The sequence below is a fragment of the Cyclopterus lumpus genome, chromosome 20, assembly GCF_009769545.1.
Source record: "Cyclopterus lumpus isolate fCycLum1 chromosome 20, fCycLum1.pri, whole genome shotgun sequence".
Lineage (NCBI taxonomy): Eukaryota > Metazoa > Chordata > Actinopteri > Perciformes > Cyclopteridae > Cyclopterus > Cyclopterus lumpus.
Window position 1 is genome coordinate 2,732,823 of NC_046985.1, and position 12,565 is coordinate 2,745,387.

The window sequence follows — 12,565 nt, forward strand, 5'->3', positions numbered from 1 at the left end:
TGGTTTATCGTGCGGCGCTACTCACCCAGCTCAGACATCTCGGGCACCGTCGCTACAAAGGGTCCGTCTGGAAATTTGGGTGCATTGTCATTGATGTCTTGTACTTTGATGATGAACTCCGACTTTGGCTCCAGCGCCTCCTCCGTGTTGCGGTCCAAGGCTTGCGCGTGCAGCACGTAATGCGTTTTCCTCTCGCGGTCCAGGCTCTTGGCGGCGTGAATGTCGCCCGTCACCTCGTCGATGATGAATATCGTGCCGGCTCCGTCCCCGCTCAGGATGTACCGGACGGAGCCGTCGCCTTTATCCGAGTTCGAGTGAAGCTGCAAGGTAAAAAAAAACAAAAACAGACAGAAGTGGAGTGAATGCAGGAGGACAGAAGCTTCTTGTTTTAGTTTTTTCAAAAATGTGATTCATGTTTGGTGAAATGGATAATATCCACAGGATGCACACGCATGATGAGGGGCCACGTTAGCGCTGACGTGATTGGATGGATGAGAAGCAATTAACATGTAACTATCAAATGCTGGTAAATTGCACCGCATGGTGGTCCGCAGACCCCCCCCCCCCCCGGTTTACATCTCCCAGCATTATTAAATACTCCCGCAACCCACGCATTGATGAAGAAATTCATCTTTAGAGATTTAAGTTTTTGGGTGAAATCCCCTAAAAGACGGTTAAAAGGCGGAAAGCCTCTTTCTTAGCGGGAGGAAGTGGGAATAAGGGAAGACTTTCCAGCCATAATTGATGGCAAGAGGATCAGGACATTCATGCCAATTGCTCAGCTGGGTTTTGTACTTTTTAGACTTTATAAATATATTTTTACAATACCACTGAATTTCCAAACCAGGGCGCCATGGTAACATCATCATTTAGAGAACTTGATTTCTTTCCCCGTGAATAAAACATTCTTCTTCTTCTTCATTTCTTTTGTCCCAGCTGAGCGCAACAGAACGATCCGTGTTCATTATGCAACGCTCTCAACACACACACACACACACACACACACACACACACACACACTGGTGGTGCTCTTGCACATCGCGTTTGTTTGTGCACGTCAACGAACTGCGAACACAACCTTTGAATTCAGAAGTCAGTTTCGCTGCAAACAAGATTAATGCATGTCTTTGGAGAACGTCACACACACACATGGAAAATTAATAATTAATGCGTTGTGTTTGTGAGGATGTAACGTGTAACTCTCCCTCACATTAATATATGTATATACACATACATACTATCGCAGTCTGGATATGATAATACCGACATAACAAAACCATAACAAATGGCATTTTAATGGCACTTTGAAGTAATAAATTCACAATTACGAGGTGGGTCACTGTCTGTTTCATGCCAATTAGCAACATGTGTCAGATATAGCAGAGCTCAGCACTTTGATGTGCGAATTATTACAACAACAACAACAACAAACTAACAAAAGGGGCCGACTGGTCTGCGGCCGACCTGCAGCCGCATCAGTCAAAAGTAATAAGCAACTAATTGAAAGAAGTCGAGTCGTTGAAAAAGAAAAAATTATAATTACGCGGCACAAAGGGGGACCCGGCCGTCACAACCAATCAACAGGGACGTGTTCTGACTGGAAATATGAATATGAGCTTGTCGTGTAGCGACGCAGCGGTAAACAGACTCCTCTCAAAGCCTCATTGTGCCATAATATTGTGCCACGGACGAAATTATTGTCATTTTAATACGCTGATGAATGCAAAACAATGAAAGCGCACGCTGTCAAAGAGCAACGGACTGTTAATTCTCAAGAATATTTAGACGTCGGACCAAAAAGAATTAAAAAAATATGATTTAGATCAATCGAATATGAACTGAACATGAAATATCACGTCATTTAACCCTCAATATCAAACCGTCCGCTGCAGCAGAAGACGGTCGATGTGCCGGGCACGAACACGCTGGAACAATTTAGATTTGATTATATATTTGACAATAATCCTGAGTGGGTGAAGTCACTCTTCCAACTGTATGTGTGTGTGTGTGTGTGTGTGTGTGTGTGTGTGTGTGTGTGTGTGTGTGTGTGTGTGTGTGTGTGTGTGTGTTCGTGGAAACAACAACAACACGGAGGCCGCAAAGAAGACGCGTTGCAACTCGAGAGCGACGCATCAGCTGTTCTCGAGTTGTTGTCCCGACTTGAGAGGGGGGGGGGGGGGGCTTTCATGGGAATTTTCCCAGTCGTGGAAAAACAATTTCTTTTTCACGATGCCGTAACAGGATTCTTTAAAAAATGTTGTCAGGCAGCCGCTGCATCCCGCGCCGCGCACAGCGACAGCTCAACAGTCACCACATCCTCGAAATGTCGTGGAATAACGAGGCCAACGACACGTCGGGGAAGTGTGGCCCCCGTGAGGCTGAGCTACTTTTACATGTCAGTTAGCTGACGCTTTTATCCAAAGTGACTTACAATCAATCACGGTACATTCACACACACCGTAGACACAGCTACGGGGAGCAACTCAGGGTTAAGTGCCTTGCTCAAGGACACATGGACTAGGGCGGGGATGGAACCGCCAACCCCCTGGTTGAAAGACGGACCTGCTAACCACTGACCCACAGTCGCCCCTACGTCCAGCTACGTCACGTCTGACGCGACGCGGTTACATTAACTATGCATACAATAACTATGCATACATTAACTATGCATACAATAACTATGCATACATTAACTATGCATACAATAACTATGCATACAAAGACTACGTTTAAACCCCGCCTGCAAATATCTTTAGACAAGATTGACTAAGTAGTTTATTCTTGTATAATTTGCTTCTCTTAATAGATTCTGGATGTACGGCGGGTGAATTTTAAGCGTGAGGGAATCTTGAAGCTCGGCCAAATGTTGACCTAATTGATATCGTGTATAGTGATAAAAGCTCTACGTCCAATACGTTAAGGATCCATATAATGTTCGCCTGCAAAGATTGCAACAAAAAAAAAACGGCCAGGATTTTGTCGTCGATACTTTTAACTGGCGCGCTCCCCGAATCTTCGGGAACACCGAGCCGAAGACGAGTCCCGTCTCCCTTGGCAGTGAGCCAGATTTAGGAAGGGTCAATCGTCCTGCTGTTCCTTTTTATTGAGGGGCGTTCATCTTTGCACCCGTTCATTGATCGATTGTCTGTTTGTTCCGTAATGATTTTTGCTATTGCAGCCGATACTGGACGTCTGTGCATAACACCTGTGAAGGCCAGAGGGCACAGTGGGGAAAAAATAATGAACTCGTGTTACCTCATTGACCCCCGAAGCCCGGCTAATAGTTGTATTCTCCGCAGCGTGTATCGATTTGTAAAAGGGATACACGTCGTGTGCAAATACATTCGAGTGTCTGAAGTGCCTCGCAAACTGGGAAATGAAACAACCCATTTATTATTTATTTTGTTTGCTGGATGTCCAGATCAGAAAACAAGCCGATCCCACTTGGCTCTCTTGGCTTTTTGGAACAGCGTACATCAGCTGGCGTTCCTCGTTTTTTATTGGGAGCGCAGCATCGCTCTCTGCGTATGGCAGCGTTGCGTATGCATGAGCGTCCTCGTACGCCAGGTTAATCATATCGTCGTATGCGGGAACCTGTGGTTGAAACTCTCCAGAGTAAACCTCTTTTAAAAAAGCGAGGCGTATCATGGAAGACTCGCAGACGGAAATAAGATATATATATATATATATATATATATATATATATATATATATATATATATATATATATATTTATCTCAAAAGCCGGTGAGAGCAGCCTTGTTTTAAGAGGCGGGGCTTAAAGAAACGGAGCATTTAATACAGGTACGTTCAGGTAAACGTCATCTTAAAAAACATATTCTACTAGAAACACAAATTGCTAAGTATTAACCATAAAAGTCCCCTTGAACAATGAGTACAACCACTGAGGTAGAAAAGCAGTACTAGATTAAATGCTCAGCCATAAACAGACACAAGTTATTTAAACACGTTGAATGGGGGGATGAGATCCCGAGGCCACATCTAATCAAAACCTGGACCGGCGAATTCATTACTAATTAGAAAGGCGCCGCTGATTGCAGACCCGGGCTCTCCATGAGAGCCGCCTGCTCTTCCCACGGTAAATACCAGGGCCTGTAATTAGATAAGGAGTCAAAGATCCTGTTGAATCAGGTAGTTAATCAGCCGCTCGCTCGTACTAATACAAAAACACAACCTCCAAGAAGTAAAAAAGCGTGTTTACACATTGAAGGCAGGACAACCGCTGCGTTTAGCCCATTTCTTTGAATCATATTTGTGGGGGAAAAAAAAGACATTTTTGAAACAGTGGATTCTGGTTTCTAATCAATTCCTACATGTAAATGACATCATTTAAATGCAGAGAACCAGCAGACGGAGCGCTTCTAGAACCGCTCGAAGAACATATCCACTCGTGTCCGGCGGCGCTCCACAACTCCGGGATCATAAAATGCAATGTCGCCCGCACTCAACACTGCTAATTTAGCCATTGACTTCCCTTTTTTTTTTGTTGCAAGGAGCCGATGAATCGTGCTCGGCGGAGCGCGACCCAACGGCAAAAAAATCTATAAGTGATAAAAGTGTCAACAGGTTGCGGGCCATTACCCGAACAACAGCAGCCAAAAAGTACAGCAGGCAGCCGGCTGGAGGAGGACGACGAGAGGACGCTAAACAATTCAAACCCCGAACCGGCGATGAGGCGTGCGAGTGTGTTCAGGTGTTCTCGGCCTGTTAGGGGGGTCTCGAGTGCGTTTTAAAATCCCCCTCGTTGTCTCCCATAATAATCCATCATGGTCCGTTGGGCACAAATGCATTTTCATTCTTCAAAATGTAACCGATGTATCATCATCAGGGACGTTTGAATCAAAAGAGAGAAACTGACATTTTTTTATATATATATATATATATATATATATATACAAATTTAAACATACACCCTTGCAATAATACTTTGGGGTATAAAGGTATTATATATTGTTCACAGTTGATTTGTATTCATTCCTCTGCAGACCAGAAAAGATGCATGAGATGATCACACCGTCCTGGTGTTTATTAACCGTCTGTGTGTGTTTGATCATATCAAAGAGAGGAGAAGAGGCAGTTGGAGCAGAGACCTCCCTCACGTTGTGTTTCACACACTTCTTAGTCACAGCTGATTGTACACAACTGGGCTCGGGGGAAATCTGTCACATGATTTAAAAAAGAAACACAACAGGGCTCCATTTCTCTGCTACTGCTTTTCGACTTGGATATTTTATATTATATTTATATTATATTCATGCTTCGTTCATTTTGATCACACAGAAAATGGCATGACAACTCGCCTTTATGTCCAGTGGATATAAATATATATATATGTATATATATATATATATATATATATATATATATATATATATATATATATATATATATGTATATCAAATATACATATATATATATATTTAAATATATGTATACATATATATCTATATATAAATATAGATATAGATATATATATAGATATATGTATATATATATACTGTATGTGCATATATATATATATATATATATATGTATATGCATATATATATATATATATATATTTATATATATATATATATATAAATATATATATATATGCATATAAATATATATATGTGAAATTTGTGTCGCCGTCTTCCCACCAAAGACTGGTGGTAGTGGAGAGGAATCCTTCTCCTGCGCGGGTCATTTAAAACAAGGGATTGCGTTTATCTCTCCGTCTCCACGGCCGACTTTATTAAAGACCAGTGGAACTGCGGTGTGCGGTGTGCGGTGTGCGGCGTGCGGCCCGGCAATGCATTTCTGAGGAGATTAAAGATCAACGGAGTCTGAGGGTCCGGAGCCGCCGGCGGTGGAAGAAGAAAAAAAAAGAAGAAACTCTCACTCATAATGTCATCATGTGGCCACAGGAGCAAACCCCGGGAGGAAGTGGATTCTTCACTTTCCTTTAGTCAACAAGTCGGCGGACTCGTTGACGAGAGGAGCCCGATGTTGTTTGTGTTCACGAGCTAATTGGCGCTCGCCGTCTCGCGCGGCGTCCCAGTCAATTAAGGGAAGCGGAGGAAGAGGAAGAACCAACTCCTCTACGATGTCGCCTGCAACATCAATTAATATCTGTTTTTACAACAGTGTAATACAATCATATAATATGATAACGTAACGCATTTAATCTACGATTACGGTTATTCAATCACTAATTTAGGCTGCTGTAATTGATGGAGAAAAAAATGAAAAAGGGAGGAATTATGAATTGATAATTGAGCACGAGTGCGACAATTGAGTAAAAATAGAAGCTGTAAGCGGCACCTGTGCAATTACTCAGTTATCAACATTAATTAATTTGGATTCCGACAGAAAGACGAGTTGATAGATCGTCGACTCGTTTCAATTCATACCGTGTTCCTCCAGATATGAACATTACTGCGATAGTCATTGGAGAGTTGTTATTGTCTGCGTAACGACACGGACCAATGAATTAAAGGCCACATTTACATATATTACTCTGATATCCAGTAATAAGTTATGAGACAACGTTAATAGAATAACGCCGAGCAGGTTGTAGCGCTGGATCTGAGACCGGCATCCCGTTGGTTTGGTCCTCCAATCGGTACAATGGCTTCTCTTCTAGGCCGATATAGAAGATCGTGCACAATCACAAGATTCAATTATTATATTCCTGACAATTTATCTGCCTAAAATTATTTTTTGATTATTTTGCTGACTAGCCAAAAATGTAGCCAAGTGTATGCACATCAAACGTACAGAACTTGTGTCTCATTTCAGGTAGATCAAAAATAAATAGGAATGTAATCTTCTCGTGTAAATTCATTGGAATATATATCGACTATTCTTGGAAAAGGAGCGACATGCAACGCGAGGTTCACCGCTACACAGCGCCGGTGGACGGGCTCAGCTGGGCGCCGTGCTGGTGCGTTACCGTTCGCTGCACGGCTTGACCGCCGTCTCCGACGCTCCTCCTCCGACGCTCCTCCTCCGACGCTCCTCCCCCTTTCCTTTCTCTTCTGTACTGGCTTTTGTCCCTTTTCCTTTGTGCAAATCCTGATCATGTAAGTGGCCGGTTGGATTACACCACCGGTGATGATCTCGCTACAGATCCACATAATGTGTCAAAGCTCGCCGCGTTGGCTCCATGCCGGGAAACTCTTGGATGTGACAATTATATGAAATCAACTTCTGCACAGGCAAAACGTATAAGATGTGCCAAAGTACGATGTCAGCTGATCAATCCCAGGATGAATTATGAAGTATTTTCTAGCGAGTTCAACTCAGACTCAGCCAGTACGTGCATGAATGGAAAGGTGACAATGTTGATTATTTTGATCAATGTTTTTAGGTTCATTATATCTTCATATTGCATTTAAATAAACAGAACTATACTTTCACTTCATTTGCGCTACGATCGTGCAGGTGTACGAATATTTGCATCAAGAAGAGACTTCATCAGACTGCTATCAAGTTACCTAAACCTCTTTGTCGCCCCCAGGTGGCTGGCTGCAAACCTCCGATCGCGTACATTTAATCGTTTGGAAGCCGACCTCGCGCCGCCCCAACTGCATCGCTTTTTGGATGTTTGAAGCCTCGGCGGAGCAGAAACGGGCGGCTGGAGGAGGGAGTCAGGTTGTTCGGGCGTTTAGTCCATCAACAGTGTGCACGGTTAGGGAGCAGGGGGGGGGGGGCACTCCCTAGCTGATTATCCGTGCCTTGGCTTTATTTTTGCAATTAGTGCAGGGTGTGTTGGGGGGGTGGTTCATTTTTGATTAAATCTCCGCTCTTATACTTCACTCAAGAGGACTTAATCACTTTCTATGTGGGCGTGCTTGATTGTCTGATTATCACCCACATTTTGACCGCGGTCCCTCCCAATCAACTCCTCCGAGCGCCCCCCACACTCACACACCCACACACACACACTCGATTGATTTGTAACAGTCACAGTGAGCCCTGATGATGGAGAGGCCGCCTAATGACCATACATCAAGAGACACTCAGTGAGGGGGGGGGGGGGCGGGGAGACGTGCCGCCGATGATGCACATCTCGGAGATCCGCCCCGATAGTCGTCCTCTATTTTGACATCCGGGGGGAGAGACGGAATGAATGGTTGTCTTCCCAGCAGGACGGTTGACTCCTCCATGTACAGTAATGAGACTATTAGAGACCCGGAAGCAGCAAAGACACTCATTTAGTGTCTCTCTCTCTCTCTCTCTCTCTCTCCAACTGATAATAACATTTTTATATTTTGCAGGAGGTGGAAATGAAACCCGTCAAAAAGTTTCCGCCTCGTGCTCCGGCAGCCAGCGAGGGCACATGGCTCGAGTCTCAAGTCTCTAAATGGTGCTAATACATCTGAACGTCTCAGCCGGAGGACAGGGGAATGCACTTAGGAGAGATGTTCAGCACGCCCCGCGCAGGCAGCGGACGCTCTCCAAGTTATCTTGGAAGCACGAACTGTAGTCGACTGGTGTCGGCTTCGTTTTGGGTTGGCCATCTTTTTATGTTCTGGTGAAAGTGTGCGATTGTGTCGAGGAGCCGCGGATACGTTTTAATGCCCGAGCAGGACGACGATGAGCCTTCACGAGCAAAACACTGTTCATCCAAGTTGTCTAAAATCAATGAATCACGAGTGCACACACACACACACACACTGACTGTAAATGTGGGTGCATGCTCTGAGGGTACAGTTGACCCTAAGCCCCGCCTCCCGCTGCTACTTCCTCAACTGTCACTGGAGCCCACACTGCCACTAACTACAGCCGCTGCACGAACGTTGAATAAAGCCATTTCAGAGCGAAGCCGACCGAAGGGTCTAAAATATGCATTTGAAAGGACACATCCAGGATGTCAAACTGATTCTTCTTGCAGAACAAAATATAAAGATGGAAGCCTTCAGATAACGTTGTAAAAGGGAAGTAGCACATCTAACGATCCACACAGCAGACGGTGGAATTAAGGAAGTAGAACATCTTTTGAGTCTTTGGACTGACGGATAGATGAATCCCCGGGGGACCAGACGATGGAACAATTAAATGAGATGAGTGAATGTTCGTGCCACATTTTGAAAATAATCTCCCTCAAGGTGTAACATCAAGTTATGGATTGCTCACGACGAACGGACGGACAACCAAAAACAACACAATGTCTCCGGCCGCAGCTGGAAGGATGAAAAACCTTTTTAGTAACACAGACGTGTGTGTGTGCGTGTGTGTGTGCGTGCCTCAGTGTCAGAAACACGTATCAGTGGTTGATAAGTATCATTGCCGTCATTTTCAGGATGTTTCTCCTTCCAACTCCGCAGACTAATGGCACATGGACTGTGAAATGTCTCTTGTTATTTCACGTAACAGCTCACTTGTTTCCTGAAAAGCAATTTTATGTGAAGACTTCGCCGTATTTTCCCGTTTTGCCCTTTTTTTCTTCTTTCATCTGTCGATCTATTACTGTACGTACGACGAGACCGTCGCCGGATTCTGTCACCGCGCAGGCCAGTTTTAGTATGAATAAAACATTTAGGCACCTTTCTCAGAGGTTGCTACTCAAATCACGTTATTTACTGTATATTTTTATACAGGTTCAATTCAAGGATACCGAGTGAAGCTTTTCACCCCAAAGCGGCCGCGCCGCGCGTCCTCCAGCTCGAGTTGCAGCCGACCGTAAAAAAACAAAAAAACATCAACATTTCATCCAGTCGGGGATTTTTGCAACGACTTCCAGAAATCACCATCCAGTCCGCGACCCGCCCCGACTACTTGGAGGCGCCGAGCTGATTGACGTGGCGGCGTTCACACCTCCCGTTGGGAGAACGCCTCGTATCTGGACAAGGCCTGTCCCCGACCGAGCATTTGCGCCTCACTCATGCACAAAGCTGTCATTTTCACAACCCCCCTCAAAATGCATCAGCCTCCCCAGAAAGGTGTCACTGGGGATTAAGGGATACCTCGAGGGGATTAAAAATGTTCTTGACAGACTGGCTGCTTCACTTATTCACAGAAGTCACTCAATGTGAGAAGAGGGAAAAAAGTACACGGACAACTCGCCGAGGCCCGAGTCTCGCGTTGCGGCGTTTGGACCTTGCGGGGGTCGCCCGCGCCACGCCTAGACGTTTCATGTTGGTTGACCTGCGCCATAATTATGCATCTTCTCGTCAGACGTCTGTTTCGAAACGCCGCCCCTTTTCTCTTTTTTATCTCCCCCCAATGAGAGCAATAATCGACAGACTGTGGTGGCAATTCCCGAGTGGAACCGCTCATTTGCTGCTCGCTAATGTCCAGAGTTTTTAATCAAGCAAAGGAAGGAGGCGGGGGGAGGGGGGAGGGACCCACAATGCAGCGCTGTGCACGCTGAATGCATTAATTCTTCTCCTTCTCCTCCTCCGTTCCTGTCTTGGTGTAATTAAGGGTCATTCTGTCTCCCGGCCACATTAGGACTCTGCACACAAGTCCCAACCCACATAATTAAATGTTTTTTGTTGTTGTTGTGCTAACCATCTGGAGACCTCATCTCTTGAAACACGCATGTCAAATTGATTCCTTAATAATGTGTGTGTGTGTGTGTCTCCTCAGTTATTTATCATCACGCGGAATTAGCTGTTTATGTTTGTTTTGCTTTCATCAGTGGCACCCGCCACACATATTAAAACACACACACACACACACACACACACACACACAGAGTGAGAGGACAACAACACCCTTAAGGTAGGAGTAGAACCAGCACAATCAGCCAACCAGCCAGCAAATCAAACAGTCTTGAACTCCGAAGCAGCGGACGGATCCGACCGTCTCGGTGCAGTTAGCTGTCGTCTAACGCCGGGGACACGATGAGAGGCTGTTCTCGTTGGCACTGTGGGGATTTTATGGTTCATTCATGCGTCAAATAATATTAGCTGAAACATGTTTCACCAGCTTCGCAGATAATAAAAGGTGATTAAAACCCCAGTTGTTTGTATTGGAAAGTGATATTTGCTGTTCTTCTTGTTCTTGTGGGGTTTATTTTCTCCCTCTCACCCTTTTTTCTCTCCAGAGCATGTCATCCCTCTTTTCTTTCATTTCCCCTTCAAATGGCCCCCGCTGTTGAAATGCAGACATATGTGCAGTCAGAGAGGAGCGTTCTGCCTTTCTCATTCTCTTTCTCTCCGAGTGCAGTTGAGGGGATTAGCCTGTGCCTAAGTGCCTAGAATAATGATCACTGCAGCGGAGAAACACATTTTAACATTTCAGGAGATAAGGGCAGGCAATCTGCAAGCAGAGGACTTAACCAGCTCCCTGTGGCTTATTGTGGGGCTAACAGAAAAGTCACCGCCAACGACCGGGCTGTGCACAAGCAGAAAGAATACCCTCCTCTATTTTTTCGCTTCTGAATTTCCACATCTCTCTCTACGAGCGGCCCTTCTGGATTTCTGTGTGGTTCCTTCTTTCCCACCAAGAGATCAAATTCCCACAGCCAGAGCAGATCTGATATTTCAGTTCAGAGATACCTCCATGTAGAGCTATTTCAAACGTCATCCTCTCATAATCGCTGGCTTCCCCAGAGCGGCAGAGAATAAAACTCTTTTGTTTGGACATCTCTACGAGAGGAATTCGGTCCGACATTGTCATGACACCGAGACACCGACACACCGACACACAAATGAGCGCTGAATTTCCACATCAGAAGATAAAAATACAATAAAAACGCGAGGGCACAATGCCGACGTGGCGATCTAACAGCTGCTGTAACCAATTTCTCAATAAACAGGAGAGGAGAGAAAAATGCCAAGCAAGCTGATAAAATAAAACCAGCTGGGATGAAAAGATTTCTTTCTTTTTTTTTAAGGTTGCAGACAGTTCACTAAAAAGAAGAAATCCTACCTTCCCCACATACTGTGCCTCTGGTCCCAAGTGTTCTTCTAAAACAAAGAACTGGTTCCAGATCCAGCCCCGCTTGGGCCTGTGGTGCACCTCCGGCCCCCCGTTGGCCAGTTTGGTCTGGTTCTTGGAGGGCACCTGGGCGAGGACGTGGTGGCTCGCCCCGCAGCACCTCTGGATGAAACAGAGGCAAACCAGAAAGGGGCAGAGGCAGGAGGTGGTGGGTATCCTCATGGTGGTGTAAAGTTTTGTAAAGTTATCCCCGTGTTCCAAGGTGGTAAGCTCCTCCCACTCCCGCCGCGGCAGCCGCCACAACTAGCCACCGCTGCAGCCCCCCTCCCCCCTCCCCTGTGGAGTAGTCCCGGCAAAAGAGGAATCTAGATCCAAAGTAGGGAAATAGCGGTCCGGGTAGATCCTCCCAGGTTCATGGCCCAAAAGCTGAAGGTTTGATGAAAAGAAGAAGAAAAAAGGGCCAAGATACGTTTACATTATGGAATTTCCCATGATGCCGTGCAGACGGACGTGAACTTCTGTGCAGCTCTACCGAGTGCGGAGGTTAATCCCGGAAGCCATTCTGGATTTCCTGCGGAGGGAGAGAGGAAAGGGAAGAGGAACACAGTGTTAGAGATTCATTTGATGGATATTAGAAACTAAATGTCGACTAATTCCCTCCAATTAAATT

The 12,565-nt window shown here is 45.3% G+C and overlaps 1 protein-coding gene across 2 annotated transcripts in view; it reads right to left on the minus strand.

Annotated features, from left to right (window-relative positions):
- LOC117749468 (cadherin-18) overlaps positions 1 to 12,117 on the minus strand; it is a 52,641-nt gene extending 40,524 nt beyond the window's left edge. The window contains exons 1-2 of one of the 2 annotated variants that reach the window (XM_034560030.1): positions 11,887 to 12,117; positions 26 to 320 (exon numbers count right to left, since the gene is read on the minus strand). In XM_034560030.1, the coding sequence (XP_034415921.1) occupies positions 26 to 320; positions 11,887 to 12,117 (526 nt within the window). The remainder of the gene's footprint in view (positions 1 to 25; positions 321 to 11,886) is intronic. The other variant, XM_034560031.1, reaches the window with a different exon arrangement.
- Between the last annotated feature and the right edge of the window lie 448 nt (positions 12,118 to 12,565).